This window comes from Mytilus edulis, chromosome 2 (assembly GCF_963676685.1).
Source record: "Mytilus edulis chromosome 2, xbMytEdul2.2, whole genome shotgun sequence".
Taxonomy (NCBI): Eukaryota; Metazoa; Mollusca; class Bivalvia; order Mytilida; family Mytilidae; genus Mytilus; species Mytilus edulis.
The window spans coordinates 95,309,568-95,332,193 of NC_092345.1; the positions used below are offsets into that span (position 1 = coordinate 95,309,568).

General features: G+C 30.7%; 1 protein-coding gene across 1 annotated transcript; it reads left to right on the forward strand.

The window, feature by feature from the left end:
- Nucleotides 1-45: 45 nt before the first annotated feature.
- LOC139513531 (vacuolar-sorting protein SNF8-like) lies at nt 46-21,653 on the forward strand. The gene is made up of 8 exons (XM_071302132.1): nt 46-230; nt 2,012-2,062; nt 5,276-5,414; nt 7,580-7,684; nt 8,542-8,614; nt 9,186-9,327; nt 13,293-13,367; nt 21,479-21,653. The coding sequence occupies exons 1-8, from the start codon at nt 177-179 to the stop codon at nt 21,584-21,586; spliced, it is 747 nt and encodes a 248-aa protein (XP_071158233.1). The 5' UTR covers nt 46-176; the 3' UTR covers nt 21,587-21,653.
- The last annotated feature ends 973 nt before the right edge of the window (nt 21,654-22,626 follow it).

Sequence of the window (22,626 nt, forward strand, 5' to 3'; positions counted from 1 at the left end):
CGTGTTCATTTTGTACTTTACCTTTCAGTAGCTGTTGTCGGCAAAACGCTTAAAATGATGATAAATTGGACTAAAGATACAAGCTACGTCAATACATCGAAGAAAAAAGAAAAATAGATATTTTTTTGCGAAAATTTTACTTATAATTAGCTTTTAGATTTCATTCTATCTCCAAGATGCATCGAAGAGGCCATGGAATAGGAGCAATTAATAAAAAGACGTTAGCACAGGTAATCGAAGTGTAGACTGTCATAATATGAGGCAGGCATTATCTGTGAAAGGGAACGAAGTCTGTATGATTTTATTTTTTTTAATTCAAACATATTTTAATTTCACAACGGAAATACCGTACAGTTACATTTCCGATTTTGGTTCTGTTGTTAGGTATTTTAGTTATGACTTTATTTATGACATCATATGCAATGTAAACAAAGAAACGCTCCTCAATCCTCAATCTTAAGGCCTGTTGGCACGAATTGTCCCAATGTACGTTTTTACTCTCTGGTGCGTTTTCCTCGATGTATTTTCTTCTCTGTGCTTTAAATTTGGTATGCGCTGGTTAAGATTGGGATTGAGGAACAGCAGTATTAAATCTGCCCGTTCTGTCAATGTAATGTGCCACTGTTTGTAATTTGGCTTTTGTTTCTTCTGTGTTTTCGCCGTCCAGTCTTGTCAGCATAGTAGCTAAATTCAAGTTTCTGACCCCGACCTCTTTGGATATTTGGTGTAGCATATCTTCTCGTTCTTTTTCATAGTAGGGACACTCCAGAAGGAAATGTTGAGGCGTTTCAGGTGCTCCACAGTTGCATGACTCTATGGCGTTGGTTTGGCCTACTCGGTTCTTGTAGTAATTCAGTTCTGTATAGCCAGTTCTTAGTTGGGCGAATATACTGAAATGTCTTTTAGTTGGGAAATCATACATAATTGAGTGTTTTGTAGTTGGTATTTTTTCATAAAGGTCCCTGCCTCTCTCAGATATTTCCCATCTTCTCTGCCATTTATTTCCTGTACTTTTGTATGCTGCTTGTGTGACGTCCTGTAGTGTTATGACGTTATTTTCCGGTGGTAATTCTTTTGCTTCCTCTGCCGCTGTTTTTGCAAGGATGTCAGCCTCATCATTACCAACTATGTTGGCATGTCCTGGTGTCCATGCTACAATTACATTGAGTCCTTTTTGCCTAAGATGTTCAATATTTTCTTTTATTTCTCTTATTACGGAGATGTAGCTGTTTGGGGCCCAGTTCAGTGTAAGTAATCCCACGGCGCTTTGACTGTCAGAGAAAATTTTGATTCTTTGTATTGCATTGTCATGATTGTAAATGTTTTCTGTAATCATCAGGTAACTTTTTTTCATATCAAGGAAATTTTTTCGAGAGAAGCTTTAATTATCAAAAATCTGAAGAATAACTGGATACCATTAGAAGAAGAACAATGAAAGAAGAGACTTGTTACATTTGAGTTTTTTTTATTTTGTGCTTATGATATGTATGAATTATTCTAGATATTGAAGCTTATTATTAATAATTTCTGTCGCTAAAATAGGCATAATTTACTAATTTCACTTTATCGCGAAAAGGGATTTTAAAATCTTGCACAAAAATGGGCATTGATCATGAACAATGACATGAATGATGAAACTTTACACTAAAACATTGTAAAATGGATTATACTTTGTCACTTAAATGTGCGATTTCTTTTGCCAAAATGTCCTCCGCCACTATTACATTTGTAGCTTGAAAATATTTTGGAGATTATTTACATATACATATTATTGTAACAATATTTTCTTTTAATAATCATAAATGGAGGGAAAATACAAATATTATAGTTGTATATACAATTTTTTTAAATGATGACAGATATATTTGTAAGTTTATGTATAGCCATTAACATGATTAATGTTTATTGTCTTGGTAACAATCGAAATCCTATAATTTTGGATTAATCCTATAATTTTGGATTTTGAACCAATAAATTATCTTATTTTTCTATTGTTGAATTTCTATTGTAGGCTAAGTATAAGGACAAAGGAACCGAAATAGCTGCAGACCAATTGAGTCAGGTAAAATAATTCTTTAAGTAAAGACATGATAGACGGTTCACAATCTAGGTGTTTGCAACATGTCCAAAGCTGTTTTACGATGATTTTCAGAGACAAAAGGCTAGTGCAAAGCATGAAATGTTGAAAGGGATATACATGTACACAAAACTGTATCAGGGTTTGAACCAATTTTAAATGAAAAATGAATATTGGTTATAAATTTAAAAAAGTTTTAGCTAATTATCAAAAGATTAAATATAATTGAAAAAACTTGAAAAACTTTTAAGTGAATAGTGAACATGGTGAAGGTAAATTAATATTGTGTACATTGTATATACATTTTTGTACATACTGTCATGACTGTAGAAACATTAATTTTTGGTGGGGTTAAAATTTCATGGTTTTGCCTCTGTATAAGATTTCATGTGGATTCAATTTCGTGGTTTCAAATACATGTAAATGGTAGTGATGTTATGTAGGTTAAATTTTCGTTGGGGTTTTAAAATTTCTGCTTTAACATTAATGTACATTACGCACAGATAGTCATGGTAACACATGTGGTAATATTGTTCTTTCTGCTAGCTCTTCATTGTCAATAAGGAAACAAATAGACTATTAACATGATTCAAGTTCAAAAAACCATCAGGAGCCTCTGGCCTTTGTTAGTCTTGTATTATTTTAATTTTAGTTTCTTGTGTACAATTTGGAAATTAGTATGGCGTTCATTATCACTGAACTAGTATATATTTGTTTAGGGGCCAGTTGAAGGACGCCTCCGGGTGCGGGAATTTCTCGCTACATTGAAGACCTGTTGGTGACCTTCTGCTGTTGTTTTTTCTATGGTCGGGTTGTTGTCTCTTTGGCACATTCCCCATTTCCATTCTCAATTTTATTGTAAACATAAACATGAATGCATGATAAAATGTAGAAAAATTTGTGAATTACAATGTTCAATTATTTCAATACATTTTGTACAATTGAAGGCAGGGTACATTGAGTTAGTCTGAAATGTCCTTACAGTACAAGCATATTACAGTTTCCACCCCACAGCCTTCCAGAAACAATTCAACAAAAAAAATACTTTTGAATCTGTAAAAGAATATCGTTGTTAATGTATTTTAAGATATATTGAAGACAATTGCAATTATGGCAATATTGATATATGTGTTTTTTCAATTTTTTGAAATGAGTAAATTTCTTTTTTCTTAAGAGTAGACGTATCTCTCTACATATAATTTCTGTGTACACTTATATTTCAATTTATAAAGTTCCAAATTTAATACAGATATCAAAAAGATTACAATTGTTTCAATGTTTTTGTATTTTTTTTAGTTTTTAAAAGGTTATCATGACTATTATACAGCTATATATATGTGTAGGACTCTAGAGTGCGATGGGGACGCTAAAGTACAATGGCCACACTAAAGTGCGATGGTCTTTGCTAAAGTGCGATGCCTCTATATGCTAAAGTCAGATGGTCCGCGAAAGTATAGATGTTAAAACGTAGTTTGATTATGACGTTAACAGTCGTTTACACACACCAAATATTTACAATATGTCACATGCTGGAAGATAAAATTGAGAATTTAGACGTTGCAGTCACCAAGTTACTTTGTGGTCGTCCCATTGAAAGTATGGTCGATTTTATTGAAAAGTATCTTCGGTTAAATAAAGTTTAAAGCGTAAATTATAAATTGTTGACTAAAACATCAATTTGTACATTGTTGGAAAATATAACGTTTTTGTACTTGCTACGAGAAAAAAAAGTAAGCACAACGAACTCCGCCTTACTCGCGCATCTTAGTTAAAGCTTTCTACAAATACATTTTACTTATTCGAACAATGACCAAATTTTGCATTTGCAGCTGACGACTGTAATGGAAGGTGTTTACATTTATATTTAAAAAAAATACTGTGGCACAGAACTAATTGATATCCAATACCTCCGAATTGTTAAAAATTAATTTACAGGAAATATATTATTTTGTGACATCTTAATTACATTTTTAGCAATTATTACGTGGTCAGTGTTCTAAATTTAGAAACAATCACATAAGCCTACCAGTAGATCATAAATATAAAAAAGAAGATGTGGTATGGTTGTCAATGAGACAACTCTCCACAAGATAAAGCCTATCACTTGCTATGGTATACCTTAACATACTAAGTTTTGCAAAAAGACTTGTTTTTTTTAATATCCATGTATTAAATTTTTCCATCCCTGGAAGCTAACCCCATTGTTTCATCGCACTTTAGCATGCTATACCATTTACTTTAGCAAACAATCACCCATTGTACTTTAGCGTGAGACACCATCACACTTTAGGGTAGACCATCGCACATTAGGGTAGACCATTGCACTTTAGCGTGACCATCGCACTTTAGAATACCATTGCACTTTATAGTCCTACATATGTATGAAGAAAATTACATTTACCATGTTTACATTGAAGTATATATTATAAATTAAAGTACATCAACACAAATTTCTTTTATAAGAATTATATATTTTGATATTGATAAATTCATCATTATTTGGTGGATACTAGTTTTCCATGGATCCTGTAGGACTACAAATTAAAGTGTTTGACAAAGTTTCCTACAGGATTGTAAACAAATATTTGTGAAAAAACAGTATACATAGAAATACTCTTTTTCTTCAATCGATGAAATGTATGCCTATTAAATAAGAATCAACAGTACAACAGCCATGACAGCTAAACCACCAGTTCAAGGGGAGATAATAATTAAAAAATACATATCACTAGCTATGTATACATGTACAAAACCTGTATATGAAATTGAAAATAAAATTATTTGATAAGACCATCATATGTACATGTATGTTTTGCAGGAAATGTAACTCATTAAATTAATATTGTGACCTCACAACAGCGTATTTTTCATTGCACTTTTCTTAATTGTTGAATTTTTATCATAGAATTATTTTGATTAAAAACTTATATTATAAAAGGAACATTAGGGTACATGTACATTGCAAGAATAGAGTAACCTAACAACTAAAATAAAAGAAGGAAAGATATAGGCGCTCAGCATACATACAGTCTTCAACCATATAACATTTCTTTACATAGAATTAGGCTCTATATTAGCCTATATAGCTAATTAGTCTTATAAAAGTTGTGAATAAATTAAACAGACACAATTAAGATTATATTTATAAGATTTAAATATGTAGGTGTGATTTTTTATGATTTTTTTTTACCATTTAAGATGGCGAAACAAATGGAGTCCTTCAAAGGGTATTTGGAAGACTTTGCTGCTAAGCACAAAGATCAGATTAAAAAAGATGCTGAATTCAGAGTAGCTTTTCAGGAGATGTGTTCCACAATAGGAGTAGATCCTTTAGCTTGTATGTATAATAGTTATACCACACATTACATTTTTCTCAGTAGCTGTAAACAATATTTTTTATAGGATATTTAAATGTAAAGCTTCATATGAATTAATGTCATACACCTACTATTTGTATGTACTGTAGGTCTGTCATACACCTACTATTTGTATGTACTGTAGGTCTGTCATACACCTACTATTTGTATGTACTGTAGGTCTGTCATACACCTACTATTTGTATGTACTGTAGGTCTGTCATACACCTACTATTTGTATATACTGTAGGTCTGTCATACACCTACTATTTGTATGTACTGTAGGTCTGTCATACACCTACTATTTGTATGTACTGTAGGTCTGTCATACACCTACTATTTGTATGTACTGTAGGTCTGTCATACACCTACTATTTGTATATACTGTAGGTCTGTCATACACCTACTATTTGTATGTACTGTAGGTCTGTCATACACCTACTATTTGTATATACTGTAGGTCTGTCATACAGGTCTGTCATACACCTACTATTTGTATGTACTGTAGGTCTGTCATACACCTACTATTTGTATGTACTGTAGGTCTGTCATACACCTACTATTTGTATGTACTGTAGGTCTGTCATACACCTACTATTTGTATATACTGTAGGTCTGTCATACACCTACTATTTGTATGTACTGTAGGTCTGTCATACACCTACTATTTGTATATACTGTAGGTCTGTCATACAGGTCTGTCATACACCTACTATTTGTATGTACTGTAGGTCTGTCATACACCTACTATTTGTATGTACTGTAGGTCTGTCATACACCTACTATTTGTATGTACTGTAGGTCTGTCATACACCTACTATTTGTATATACTGTAGGTCTGTCATACCGGTCTGTCATACACCTACTATTTGTATGTACTGTAGGTCTGTCATACACCTACTATTTGTATATACTGTAGGTCTGTCATACACCTACTATTTGTATGTACTGTAGGTCTGTCATACACCTACTATTTGTATATACTGTAGGTCTGTCATACAGGTCTGTCATACACCTACTATTTGTATGTACTGTAGGTCTGTCATACACCTACTATTTGTATATACTGTAGGTCTGTCATACAGGTCTGTCATACACCTACTATTTGTATGTACTGTAGGTCTGTCATACACCTACTATTTGTATATACTGTAGGTCTGTCATACAGGTCTGTCATACACCTACTATTTGTATGTACTGTAGGTCTGTCATACACCTACTATTTGTATGTACTGTAGGTCTGTCATACACCTACTATTTGTATGTACTGTAGGTCTGTCATACACCTACTATTTGTATGTACTGTAGGTCTGTCATACACCTACTATTTGTATGTACTGTAGGTCTGTCATACACCTACTATTTGTAATCATGTGTCCTCCTTTATCTTTGTCCATCACAGATTTTTATGTTGAATTTTTATCATTAGCCCACAAATAATATATCTTGGTATTTAGTTATGATCTTGCCACTACAACATGTATCATTTTCATATTTTTACCTGAAAATGTATGTCTCAGTTCCATGAAATTTTCTTTTCAAATCTGTTTGTATGCAAACAGATGTGCATGTTGTACTATAATTTGGTAGTATGACACCTTTCCATGAGGATTCAGCCAATAGGTCTCATACATGTACAGGTTTACATTTATGACTGGTTGCACACATTATATGCATCTGTGGTTTTACATTAGTTACCACTGTCTAGTTGACTTGGTTACAAGGAAAGAAGTTATTTTTGACAACACTCAGTCTTAATGAAATTACGGGAATCAAAATCTAATGAAATAGATACAAACTAATTCTTTCCATATATGAACAAGTTTTTCAAACACTAAATTGTTTCATTTATAATGTTATGTGATAAAATTGTATTCAGGAAAAGATCTGCCATAGTCCAATGCAACACATATGATTACGTTATTTAGATACAGATATTAATAAACAAACCGATTTGTTAACTATTGCCGGCAGACAAAAAAATAGAAAAAATTAACCAAATTTTTTTTTTTTTTTTACTTAAAACATGTAAATGTAAGACAATAGCATGACAGGTTCATTGCATTTACAGGTTTTAAGATATATTCAAATATAATGTAACATGTATATATATGTAATGTATTTTTAAATAACTAAAATATTTCAGCAAGCAAAGGTTTTTGGGCAGAAATGCTAGGTGTAGGCGACTTTTACTATGAATTGGGAGTACAAGTAATAGAAGTTTGTATAGCAACAAGTCACAGAAATGGAGGTAAGTTATTAATTCAAAGAATATTTTCTGTTCTTACAAAGAATTTTTTTCAGTGGAGATTGACAATTTGTGCACCATGTACATGTGCATTCCACCACTGCATTAATAAATGTTAAATTTTTTCAAATATTTTCAAATATTAATTATACATGAGACTTGCTGATCTTTTGAATTAGTTTTACTGTTGAGAGTGGAAAAAATAAGTAAATTTGTTGTAATACATGAGCTAAAATGGTGAGATCAAGTCTTTAATGATTTTTAACAGACATCGTAACAAAGTTTATCCTTCCTTTTAAAAGATTTGCAGAAAATTGCTGGTTGAGCACAAAAATATATGGTCTTTTCATACTCTGAGCAGTTTGTAGTGTATGTTAATGATAACCAAACAACAATCAATCCATCTTATTTTGCTTTCTTATCACAATTATATGTACTCTTCCTTTATGATATAGCCTAATACATGTTATATAGGCAAGTACATGAATTGACTTTCATTAATCCTTTGCCTTAAAATTGCATCATAATAGAAGACTTCAATTAATCATGATCATTTCTTTCTGTTGAATAAATACCCTTTTTATACAGAAGATTTTTTTTTTTCTTTCATTAACTAATTAACATGACCAATTTGGACAGTTTTGAAGGGCAAAATATTGATCTTGTTAATATATACCAGTATGTTGCAAAAAAATCATCTTTTTACATGTTTTAAGAAATTAGAAAAGTTTACAGTAGTAATATTATTTTGATATAACTTGAAATAGTGCATCATTTTAAGCTTATATGTTACATGAATAATGATGTTTCTCCAAAATAGGCTATCCCTTCCTTCACATCATTTGTCAATACTTTTGTAGGATTATTAGATATAGAAGAATTAAGGAGTAGATTGTTAGCCTCCAGAGGAAAGAAAAGTCAAGATATATCTGTGTAAGTTGAGAACAAAGCAATTGAATTATCCCTCTTTGCTTGTCATAGCAGTGCAGATGTTGAACACAAAACTTTCATACTAGTTTTCTGGATATTATTGATTAAACAAGTAATGCCATGCATACAAGATAAGTTGAATGCACTCTGGTATAGAAATACTGTAATCTATTGATAAACTGTAGACAAGACTTGCAAGACTATGTTAAAACAAACTACACTATACCAGTACCGCAAGATTGAAACCATCATTATTCCAGTTTGCGACCAAAAATTTAACAAAGTTTTCCAATCAAACTTACATGTTGAAAAATTACTAAAATGTGTCACATTAAATCAAACCAAAAAAGTATTTGCAGTAATTGTAATTTGCAACTATATGTGAAATGATGGCAATAAATTTTCAATAAGCTGGATAAGAAGTTGAAAATGATCTCCCTTCAATATTCACCAACCTCTCAGTATATAAATATTTCAGTCTTAGAAAACAGATATGTACCTTAATATGTTTCATATTATTTAAACAAAAATATGTGAGTTACCCTAGTTAATATATTTATAATGTTGATTTTAGGGATGATTTACTGAGAGCAATAAAGAAACTGAAAGTTTTAGGCAATGGATTCACTGTATTACCAATAGGTACAACCTACCTAGTACAAAGTATTCCAGGAGAACTAAGCATGGATCATACAGCAGTTTTACAACAAGCAGAGGTAAGATGTTCATGGTTCCACTGTACTACCAATAGGTACAACCTATCTAGTACAAAGTATTCCAGGAGAACTAAGCATGGATCATACAGCAGTTTTACAACAAGCAGAGGTAAGATTGAACTGGTTTCAATACCCCTGCATCATAAAAGGGGGATATACAGGGATCTCCATGGCCTGTTTAACGATGGCGGCCCGCCATCATTCAAATGTCTTGCGCCATCGTCAAATGACTCGCGCCATCGTTAAATTGTCTTGCACCATCGTTAAATTGTCTTCCGCCATCGTTCATAACTTTATCATTTTTTGTAGCCCGACGCCATTTTTTTTATCAATTATAATCAAATGCATGTAATTGCATAACCCTTAGGCTTTTTATGTTATAATCCAATACAGTTCTAACGCCTGAGGGATATCCGGATTAAGATTGCTAATCACTTGTACCTGAGCTTGTACAGGTAGATCAACAAACCAGACAGGAGAATACTATCTGAGGATAGACGATCCATTTGTCGAATTAATCAACTAGGTTTCAGCAAATGATTATGATAATTTAGATTAAATAAATAAATTAATAATCCAGTTACAAAGAAAACCGTTTAACAAGTCGAACACGTGCTTTATTTTGACTTACGCAATCAGCATCCCCCTTTTTTAAGAAGTACAAAATAAGACGCAAAACAGTAAATATTATTTCATCGCAAATAACTCGAGTACTGCTGTAACGATAATTTAGAATTACATAAAGTTTAAAAGTAAAAACTTAAATATTTCCTGTAAAGAAATATCGTATCGTAATTCCGAATTCATTTTGTATATTACAATCAAATTGATACATCCGCGTTTCTGGTTTCTATTCAGACTCGAAAGATGCATGTTGCACAGCATCAATTTGCCAGATAAACCTCTTAATTTGTCAACGTTTGCTTTACAAATCTCTTTAACCTTTTACATAACCCGTACGAATCGTTTTGTTGTTGCTGCAAATCAGCCATACCGGTAATGGGTTCTGAATTTGACAGTGTCCATGAAAAATAAGCTCCACATCATATGATTTTAACCCCCATAACAATTACCAAAAATACAAGAAATCTACATGGGGACCTTCATGACAGCTTTTGGTCATTCTCGACTAAGGGGGGACCATGAAGACTTGGCATTTGAATGGTTAAAAACGGCAATAAATGAAAATATTGATACTTCTAATTCTATAATGAAAACTCAAATAAATATAATCTAAATAAGCAATGAATAAGCATGTTCACCATTCCTTGTATGGAGGGATAAAATACTTCCGATCGCGCTACACTGTACAGCGTAGGCACGGTTTGTAATGGTGAAAGTTCCTCCATCGTTCAATTTTCATCCATGGATTTCCCTGGATATAGTGATTGTCCACTGTCCCGTGGTCTGCCTGTCTGTTTGTAATGTATGTATGTCACAATTTCCTTAGGAACTGTAATTATCATAGGTTACGAAATTTGTGACACCAAGTTTCATCCAGTTATGCAATACTTTGTAACATGTTTTCAGTTCCTTTGAATGTTTACTTTTTGTTTGCTGAGACTTTTAAATGGCTTGACATGAAAAGCATATCAGTGGTTTTTTGGTAGCATACTCAACTGGGATCCAGGGGGCCCTTAGGTCAGTCAACTTGTTTCCTTTTCTTGTCTCTTTAACCTTAAAATTCTTGTTTCAAAACTGTACTAATGCCAATTTGAAATTTGTTTTCATTCATGTATTGCTGTGTGATCAACAACTCATCCTGATAACAGCAAAACTTTTTCTGATAAACAGCTCAAAAGACTTGGGCAATTAAGTACAGGCCTGTGTATCAAAACTTAAAGGTCAAATGCCCATCTGGTTTGGAGTGCAAATGTTGTTTAGTGTTTCAGGTGAAACAAATAAATTCTTGCACCTGCACAAGAAAAATGTAGCTTGATGAAAATTTAAGGAAAAACTCATTATTCATTTTGAATTTAATCATAAAATTTTACCTCGACTGCCAGCTGGTCTAGTTATATTTAGATTCTGTCTGTCCATTTCACATTTGTCAAACAACATCCATTTTTAGAACGCTAAGTGGTGCTAGAGTACATTGTTTCTGTCGTATGTAACTCAAGATTTCAAACCTTACGCAATGGTTGTAAACAGATTAAAATGTGCTATTCCTATTTTACGGAGGTTTTATTTTTTCTCAGTTTTCCTATGTGTTGAACTAGTCATTTATGTACTTGAATGTTTAAGTTGGAACTTATATATAGCTTGTTCGTGTAATCTGCCTGAATATCCCGGTCATAACTATATTCATACATAGAAATAAACCTACCAAAAATAAAGAAGGACATAATTACAAATTTTGCCAGAAGTTAAATATGAATTCAGTCATGTCAGTGCTATAAAAATCAACCATAGTCATAACTTTTAAATGAAGGCTTTCTAATAAATAAATATTTCATCCTGAATATTAAACAAACAATAATAGATCAAGCTAATATATAATGCTCTTTTTATGTTAGACACTTACTAACAGTAGTTTGGTTGTTGTAATTCAAAAGATTCTATTAGGTGTGAAATAATGCAATGACGACAGCAAGGTCATTATTTATTTAAATTTCATGTATTTTAATTCAAAACATGGATTATATTACTTTACCAAAAGTCATCAGGGAATTTCATTGGTAAAAAAAAAATTTCATCAAAAAAGTTTTTTTTTAAACATAGTTCCATTTGGGTAACAAAGTATAACTTCATTAAAATCAATCTTCATAAATATGCAATCAATGTTCTGTAAATTTTCTTAGTTATCTGTAGAGTAAAAAAAACTGACAAAAGTTCTGAAATGTATTAATTACGAAAGGTTATATAAATTTAAAATAAGATAGGATTATTGTTTTGAATACGTGTTTGCATTTACTGATTTTTTTTTACATGTTTAAACAAACAATACATCAAATCAATTATTTATATCTTCATATTTAACTCTCTGGTTTGTTGATAATTAATTCAAGAAATTTTGTTTTTGGACTATTTGGACTATTTGGATCTTTTATATTTTCATTCAATCTTTGTATTTGTTTACTATCTGGATTGTTTATGATCATTAAACTTTTGTATTTGTCCAGCAGGTTATTTTATAATCACAACACATCTTTGCATATGATTGTATTGATCTTTTATTATCATATCATGCTTTGGTATTTGACTCTCTGTTCTTGTAAACTTAGCATGACAACCTCTATGTGATAAAAAAATGACATTAATGTTATGTTATCCTGAAGCTGTCAAAAATGTATGTTCCAGAAAGTTATTTTTTCAGTCTTGAATTTCTTTTCTGTTTGTTTAAAGACTAATCTAAATGTGAATGAAAAGTAAAAGCATTTGATGGAACAAATTAAAAAAAAATGTTGGCCCAATTACATCAAATTGATTAACTTAAATTTTATATTCAACTAGCTAATATTACTCATTCATGTTGGAAACTTGAAACACATGATTTCTTGTGTCTACTTGGTCAAATTTTCATCAATATAGAAACTTGCAAAATATGCAGACTCAGTCCCTTAGTTTTTATCACCTTTTCATGCAAATGATTCAGGGATTGAAATTAAAAAGAGTTTTAGTTTATGTATTTTAATATTTTCATCAAGCATTGATTAAAGGCAACAGTAGCTATTCAGATGTTAGATTATGCATAGCTGATCTTGTTCTCAGTTCAAACATTCAAACGGCAATTATGATAAACAGTTTTAGTATTGAGTTTACATAATTGTGTAAACTTAATCATAATTTAAAGCTCTTGTCTACAACACAATCATACTGGTATTATCTTGCTTCTTCTCTGCTTAACGCATGAGTTAATCTCTATATACTAGAGTAAGATAATACATGTTGCATGAACCTGATTAATTGTATAATCTAACTCTTTACTTTCCTGAGACTAACAGTAATTTGGTGTTTGTTTACAGTCTAATGGTTTTATTACGAAGACTGAGTTGATGTCCCAACTGAAGTGGGAGGATGAAAGAGCTAGCAGAGCTTTGGTAGGTTTTTACATACTAATGAGTCTTAAGTTGAAATATGCTATTGAGATGAAGTTCAGTTAGTGTATGAATCATTCACATCTCTAGTCAAATGTTGTAAGACAAAGTTCAATACAGAAAAAGTACTTTTGAATTTGTGATAGCAATGAATTAAACGAGTTCATGGACTGTCTACTCTTGGTCATGCACAAGTGAGTTTCATAGCATTTATCCCCTAAAATTTTCATATCTTTATAACTGTTTGCAGCAATAACATATAGCTTAGAATTAATCAGTTGATAGGTCCAAAAAATTGTGGACAGATTTTTGCTGATAGTAATTCATTGCTTTTTAAGAGTACATTTTATGCATTTATTGATATAATTCTCACATTTCTAATGGATTGTATCTTTAAAAGTATAATTACTACATATATCATTATTTGGATATTCATATGCAGTTCTAAATGCATACAAACTTTTCTGCCTATTATAAGATTACTATAATTGTAACTTAAAGAATTTGCTATCATTTATGATTTATAATCAGAAGTTGTTGCATTAAAATTGGAGATCTCATTTCAAGATGATTGTTAATCCTGTCTCTTTAAAGTACTACTATTAATCTGAATTAATATAATCCTCACTAAATTGTTACTATTTTTGGGTTAAGGTTCCATAATTTTGTATTGTATTAGAAAGGAAAATAATTGATTTTTCAAATTAAATGAATATACATCACCGCTAGTTTCTGGTGGGGTTTGTGTTGCTAAGTCTTTAGTTTTCTATGTTGTGTCGTGTGTACTATTATTTGTTTGTTTGTCGTTTTCGTTTTTAGCCTGTTTATTTTGGAACTATGAGTTTAAATACCCTGCCCCTCTTTTCTTTTGCCTCTAAAAGTATTTGTTTTACATTAGAAAAAAACTGTTACTGAGAAAGGGTGATGATGACGGTGTAGGATGTTACTATCCATAAGTTATATCATCTGAAAAATACCTGTACAAAACTTGGGGCTTTCAGATTCTATTTGATTAACATATATTATGCATCACTATTTTGAAAAGTATGATATTGAAATAAATAAATGATTGAAATAAGTTAAATGATGGTGTCATAAAACTATTTTTAAAGATTTGTTAAAGATGATCTTGAAATTTTTTGGCAAGGTAAAACCCACTCTTACAGGGATACTAATGGTTTCTGAAATAAATTGATGGTATGGAGTATTTTACTGTGATAGAATGACTCCTTTTAATTAGTTCTGAAGTTGATCAATTTCTTAGATATTTATCAAAATGTCAGAGAAAATATCAATTGACATTATTTAAACTAGAAATGGCACTATTTTATAAATCTTTGAGTTGTGATGTAATCGTTGTATTGTCATAATTGTATAATATTTATCAGTATTTATAAATTCCAATTATGATCAAATTTAACAATGTAAAATTAATAAATTTTATAATATTAAGTTATATAGTGCAAGAGATTTTGAGATTTGCCAAGTAGCAGTAATAAAAAATGTAGTACCTTCCTATTTTCTGACCATTCTTAGAATTTTTATTATCCCTTCTGAGCATAGATTTTTTTGTTTCATATTACTCAGATTCTGTAATATGGAATGAATTGCTATTTAGTCTGATATTTTGTAAGATGAGATGTGGTTATTTTCATATTTGCTGGCCATTGACTTCCTGGGTGATGATAAGTTGATACTCATTGCAATTGACTTTTAAAACCCACTTAACATGGTATTTTTGATCAGTTTTAGTCAATGTTTGATACCAAATGGGGGTATATACAGTCAAACCTGTTTTAGACACCACCTGTATTATAAGACCATCAATTTTAGATCCCTCTGTAGTACATTTCATAAAGTTTGAACCTGTATTACAAGACCACCGGTCTTAAGAGACCCCCTGTATTGTTCTCCCTTAAGTGGTCTCTCAAAAGAGATTGCACTGTATATATACTTTGCAGGACATCACTTCATACAAAATTTGTATAAAAGTTATTGTTTGTTTTGTGTTATTTGATCAACTGCTTTATATGTTAACAGTATTACGTAGTTAAAAGCTGTCAAGGATTTTATAACAATGCATGTAATACAGATCTGTGTGTTTTACATTTGAATTATTTACTATTTAGCAATAATGAATAAGCAGTATACTTACAAATGATCAATTTGAAGTATTTGATATGCTGTTGCATCTACCTCCATACTTCTTACATGAAGGCAGATTCTGCTGTTATGCACCAATGACTTTGAAATTATAACATTGATCATGTTGATATGAATGTTTATGAAATAGTAGTTTACTACATTTACTATGTATGATTTGCTGTTGAAATACCATTTCAATTTAAAACAGAATGTTCAGTCTTACTTCAGTGACCATGTGCAAATGATAAGTTTTCTATGACTAATGATTAAGATAAAGTATTTAATTTATGAGATGCTTTTATTATATCCCACATAAAATATAACAAAGTTGCGTAGAGTATGATGTTTTGACATGTCTGTCAGTCCTGTTTTTATCACAAAAACTTACTTGATACCACAAAATCTTAGTAGATAATAAGGACATACTAATGTAGATGTAAAACCATGAATCATGGTTTATTTCTAGTTTTCATTCACTTTCAATCTAGAAATTTGGACATAATATATGAATCAAGCATCACTGATTAGTCTTTTGTTGGAAGAAATGTGCGTTTGCATACAAAATGTTAATTCTGGTATCTATGATAAGTTTATATACTATGGCAACAGTTTTTCAGCACTACTCCTTTAAAACAGACTACAGCATTTCATGAAACTTATAGTTATTGAAAACCTAATGTAGATGTGCATATTCATAAGACATTTTTATCAGTTGACTTTTACAGGAAGAAACTATTCTAGAGGGATAGAAGTTGTGGAATTTACAAATGTACCAATATGACTTAAACAACAAAATGACTCTATTAAAGGTTCATTCCAATGCATTGGTTATTTTTGACCAATTCTTGCATTTTTTGAAAACTTGAAAATTATAATAGTTGGGCTGAAATTGTAAACAGCTAAAGAGATCAGCAATGAAAAAAAAATCTACAACATTGCCAAATGACTTAAACCATCAATTGTTTTTGAATAAATAATATTTGTTTTGGAGAAGCAAAAATAATGCTAAAGCAATTGCAAGATAGCATACATTTTGATGACAATTTACAATGATTAATGACAGTAAACAAAAAACAACTAAACAAAGCCATATTAAGCATATAACTACAACTGTTATGAAATGAAAATTTATAATCATATGCAATACAAATACAAAGTTTTTTATTGTCAATTATGACGCTCAATAATTTGAGCGGTACAATTAAGATCAATTTCATACAAGTGATTACATATTGATTACATTGATTATTAAATATTTAAACAAAGTCAAGTCTTTTTCAACAAAATAATTTCTGCAGAAATAATATATATAGTTTTGAAATATAATATAGATGGACAAACTATCAGTGACTAAACTGTATCTGGAATTGATTTTCTCTCTTTGAATAAAGTACACAATAATAAACTTAATTTTTTAATTATAACATTATCCTCAGATGACATTAACCATATTAATTTTGATTTATTTGGGAGGCTTTTGAAGTTTTTGTTAACCTTAACCTTATGTGCTGCATTAAGAATTTAACACAATTTGTTTTGTTACTCCATATCATAGTTTTTATCCCTTAAATGATGATTTGTGACCAATTCTTGTAGTAATTTCCTCTATTTGTTTGTTAACAATTAACCATATAGTGAGGCATACAAAAAAAGACAGCAAAAAAAATATCAGCTCCTAAAATATTTAAAAATCATAAGTCATTCTTTATGCATACTAATAAGTGACACATACTGCCTCCTTTGGGAGTCTCTACTTTTTTCAATCTTCCCACATTTCCCCTGTTGTCAAACTTTTATTTGATTTACAAAAATAACAGTATCCAAGTTACATATTGTTTTTAAGTAAAATAATAATGAAGGGAAATGAAGGACTTGCAGTCGTGTAATTTGGTAAATTAACACAACATGTTATGAATTTTATATTGATACAGTTGATTTCAGTAAAAGTTGCTTTGAATTTATTTAAGGATTTTAAATGGTTTATTTGGTAAACTTTAATTTATACAAGGCAAGGTTACTTGAGAATGTAATTGCATGTACAATATATATACCTGATGCAAATCATACTTAAGTAGTGTAGAAAAAGTAAGTATTTAGTAATGGATGATTATCAGTCTGGGATATATCCTTCCTTGTTCCCCACTGTCAGTGTTAGCACTAAATACTTATTAACAATATTGATTTATGAAGGATTTTAAAATTGAATTCTGCCTAGATAGTAAATTAAAATGCTGAAGAGTAAATTTATTCAGAGTGTTGACTTGATCATCATTTCCAAAGGGAATTATCATTGTAATTTAGAACTGTATTAGATTACTGTTTTTGTTCCTAATTAACTCTCTGTTGCTAAATCTAGTGTGTAATGGCCATGTATAATGATACAACCTTATCAGCTTATTATAGTAAACTTTTAAAAAGCATGCTATTTACATGATCAGTTGGGATTTCCTCTGTAATGAACAATAGGATTAATCTAGTCTTTTGAGTTGCCCACTACAATTTTCCTTCCTTCCTGTTTTATACAGTTTGTGATTTGAGTAGAGAAATTTGATGATATCCAACCTACAGAAACATGTAATACCCTCCTACTTTACCATTATAATTGAACACATTGTCATTCATGTGCAAGAATGAACATATAATTAATTACCAATTCATGATTATTAAAATAGTGTATGGTAATGATTGTATATTTTACTTACCAAAAATAAAACTTAACAGCGAATTAACTCCAATATCATTGTCTATCTAAATAACTTGTTTTAAAACTTATGGGGGTTAATCATGTTAATTGAATGTTCCAAAAAGCACTAGGGCGACTAGGCGTCTATCTTGCTTTTCTATCTGAATTGTTTTTAGATATTTAAGATTGTACCAATTTCAGCAGTTTTCATCTCAAATTAACTAATGACTAGCAAAATTTAAGTTGTCAGCTGCTTGTAAACATATAAAGTGTTGATTATTTTAGTAATTGCCTCAATCCAAATTAAATTCAATGTTTTTCTTCATTGTTTAGAATGCAGCAAACAAACACTCTCACACTTGAAAATGTTTTTCAATTTCAGTTAAAATAGTAATACTATTTTTCTCTTTTAAAAATTTAAATAGTAACATGCCATTTTCCAAAACTTTTTACTTTACTTTCAATATGAAATTGGTATGTCATGGTTCATTGAAAATGTTGGATGCATTTACCTCAGACATAGATTACCTTTGCTGTATTTGCAAAACTTTTCGGAATTTTGGTCCTCAATGCTCTTCAACTTTGTACTTTATTTGGTATTTTTAACTTTTTTGGATTTGAGCGTCACTGATGAGTCTTTTTTAGACGAAACACGCGTCTGGCATATTTACAAAATTTGGTCCTGGTATCTATGATGAGTTTATTAACCTAACAAGTGAATTGGAATTACTTAGATCTGTTGAATGATTGTAAAAGTGTAGTCTGCTTAACATTAACATTTGACGGCAGATTTTGATTGTTTATAGAACATTCACTCACAGCTTGACTAGACAGTTGAGATCTTGGCATGTTTTTTTGGAAACTAAGGCTACATTAGAACATGAAAATGAAACAATACTCCATTACAAAAAAACAAGATATCTAAATTAACATACTCACCATTTATTAACCTCAAAGATTAGCTCAGAGATACTCAAAGTGAACTATTTGAAATTTGAGTTTAATATTAAAGATAATAAACCAAAAATTAACATCACCAAAATGTAAAAGCCTGAGAAGTGAAATTCATGTGCATTAGGAACATAACCTTTAAGAATTGAGTAGTTTTACATCATTTTGTCAACTGAAAATTTCTCAAGTGTCAATTTCATAGCTATATCATGCCAGTACTAAAACATTAGATGCAGTGTTCTCCCCATGACCTTTTAGCATCATGTTAGTGTGATGCTATATTTCTGAATGTGATGCTATCTGAATTTATTATCTTACAGATTAGGTTATTGATGGGATGTTATAATTTTTAGAAACATGATGGTATTTCAAATTTCCTTTATACCAGGATGCTATATGAAATATCTGGGAAGAACACTGATGTTTGGTTTATTTATTGTAATATGGGGAAGCTTCTTTTCTTGCTTAAAGTTACTGGTATTAGAAATTACAAATTCCTTTCATCAAACCATTCAGAATGGTAAAATATACTCTTCATAATCCCCAGTGAAAAACATATGATTAACTGGAAATATACATGGAAAGAAAGAAATTTCAAAGGTTTAAGCTTTTAAAATTAACATGCTTGAATGTAAAATGTGTATGCTTTAGTAATCAGAGTCTGTATACAGTAAAGTTTTTAATAAAAACAAAAAATTCCTTTTCAAAGACCTCAAAGAAAAGGTGGAAACTGAAATGAATTATTTAAACTACAACTAAAAGACTCAGCAGAATACAGGAAGCTTAGTTACTGGTACATTTGTATTTGATTTTAAAACGTTTCATGTTTTAAAAGTTTGCTTAATTATGTAAATGCATATCTTGTAAATTATTCTTACATTCTTTAAAAATAGATCGCTTGAAATCATGCTGTATTCTGAATAAAGGACCTGACTTCATAGATTTGATGAGAGATGCATGTTTCCACGCCCAACATCAGTACACAATTTACTTCTATGGAAATTCACTAAATTCATTACACACTTGTTTACTATATATCATATTAATTGAAACGTAGGACATGTGTGGATGTGAAATCTAATTATCATGAAAGATGAACTTTTTTTAATGAATACTTATTGAATTCTGTAATGAGATTATGTAGAAAACTTTTATCTGTTTGGTACACTTAAATTGCTGATGCTACTGACACTTTATATTACAATCAAGTGTAGACAGTCATGTTGTAGACATGTTAAGGGTTAATAAGGGGGGGAAAATTCATTCATATATTTAAAAACATTTTTCTATGTTTACAAGAATTACTTTTAAATTTGTTTCATAACTGGAAATTTTAGAAAATCACAATTTAAGCATTTAAGGATTACCAGTCTTCCTGCTCGTAAACAGTTTGTAGGCTTTAAAAATATCTTAAATTACTGCAAAGTCAATGAGAAATATTTCTCTAATATCAGAGTTCATACAACTTATGAAAAGAAATTCTGACAATTGATAGCACAATTACATACAAATACTCCAAAAGACCAGATGACACAAAAGATTACTTTTGCTTACAGTTATAAAAGTTTCTTTCTCCGACTCAGTGATCAACCAATCTAAATACTGGACTTGTGTTTCAAACACAAATTCAGTATTAAAAAAATGTGTATGACTGCAATTCCTGGTGTCTATTTTCAGTGTTTGATCTCTTATTGACAGTTAAATGGTTTGATCCAGTTGACCTGGTTTTGACATAATAACTAAAGAACGTTCGATGGATACATATAGTTTTCTTTTCTTTTATTCAGCTTTCATAATATACATTGAGAACGTGCATGAATTTCTTGTCATTTTTTGTTACCTCAATGCAGAAATTGGGGAACTACTATCCATTTCGCCAGGGCTTTGATAATGTTATTCGGGTTTAGATAGTTCAAAAACACAGTCAGCACAGGTTATGTTCAGGAAACCTTGACAAATTTTATTTCTGCATGAAGTTATCTTACAAATCTTTACAGTATGTGGTATATAGTTTTAGTTGGTTGTATCAAGCAGATAGTATGCATTTTATGTTTACTGTTTGTTTCCAGTATTATTATTAGTCAAATATCCCTTCCACAATAAACCGATACAGAGAATCAGTCCTAACTTTTGAAATGTAGTGCTTTTTGAAAATCCACTTGGTATAGATGTCCATTGGGTTATTCAGGTTCCATCAAGACATTGAGCTATTCAGTATGAATGTAAGACCATACTGTAAGTTCATTTATTAATTAATTCACATATGTCTTTTGAGTAATTGCAAAGAATCAACATTTTTAAAGTTAATCTTTATATCAAACCATTTCTGTTTCAGAATTTCATGGTAAAAGAAGGACTTGCTTGGGTAGATGATCAAGGAAAAGAAAGGCAATTTTGGTTTCCAAGTTTTTTCCCATACTTGAAATCTGCAAACAACTCTTAGTGGAATTTGTTTTAAGTGTATAGAATTTTATGTATTATTACGTTTTAATGAAATATAAATTATAGATGAAATATTTTTTTTATTATTCACCCATTCATAAATATTTTGTGTAAATGCAAATTTGAGAAAAAATACATTGTAATGGTGAGATGCAGTAACAAAAGAGTCATAATCGTTAATGATTTAGGGTATCTAGTTTAAAAAAATGTGTCTGTTGACCCATCCAACCAACCAAGATTGCCACCATGGCTAAAAATAGAACATAGGTGTAAAATGTAGAGTTTGTATTATTTTTAATTTTAGTTTCTTGTGTTCTATTTGGAGTTTAGTATGAAGTTCATTATCACTGAACTAGTATATATGTTTGTTAAGGGGCCAGCTGAAGGACTCCTCCGGGTTCGGGAATTTCTCGCTGCATTGAAGACCTGTTAGTGACCTTCTGCTGTTGTCTGTTCTATGGTCGGGTTGTTGTTTCCTTGACACATTCCCCATTTCCATTCTCAATTTTATGTGGCTTATATCTCTGAAACCAAGGCATTTAGACCAAAAACTGACAGGGGTAAAATTGTTTATCAGGTCAAGATCTATCTGCCCTGACATTTGCAGACGAATCTGACAACCCGTTGTAAGGTTGCTGCCCCTGAATTGATGTAGTTTCATTTATCATCATTTATTTGCAACTGCTAAATATATTTTACCTTTATATAGTTCTTATTCAACAAATGTTTGTTTCTGTGTATATATCAACATATGTCTGTTGTAGAAAACTAAACTAATCAAAGATACTATGCATATATTTTAATTTGCTATATGCACATACCCTTTACAGTTTAACGAGCAGATCAAATATAATGTTGAAGAGAATTAAAGAATATTTTAAAAAAGTCCCAAATATGGCTTAGACAGTGTTTTCCCGGAGTTAAAGTAATTCAACGTTTTCTAAAAGTAAAATTTACATAATAAAATGAACTTGTAAATGATATTTTATGTCTACACACAAGTGGTGATTACTGGGTTGGTGAAAACGTAAAGGATGAAAC

Coding starts and splice junctions, on each gene's coding strand:
- LOC139513531 (XM_071302132.1), top strand. CDS start 177: ATGCATCGAAGAGGCCATGGAATAGGAGCAATTAATAAAAAGACGTTA. Junction 5,415..7,579: donor AGGAGTAGATCCTTTAGCTT/GTATGTATAATA, acceptor AAAATATTTCAG/CAAGCAAAGGTTTTTGGGCA. Junction 8,615..9,185: donor AAAAGTCAAGATATATCTGT/GTAAGTTGAGAA, acceptor TGTTGATTTTAG/GGATGATTTACTGAGAGCAA.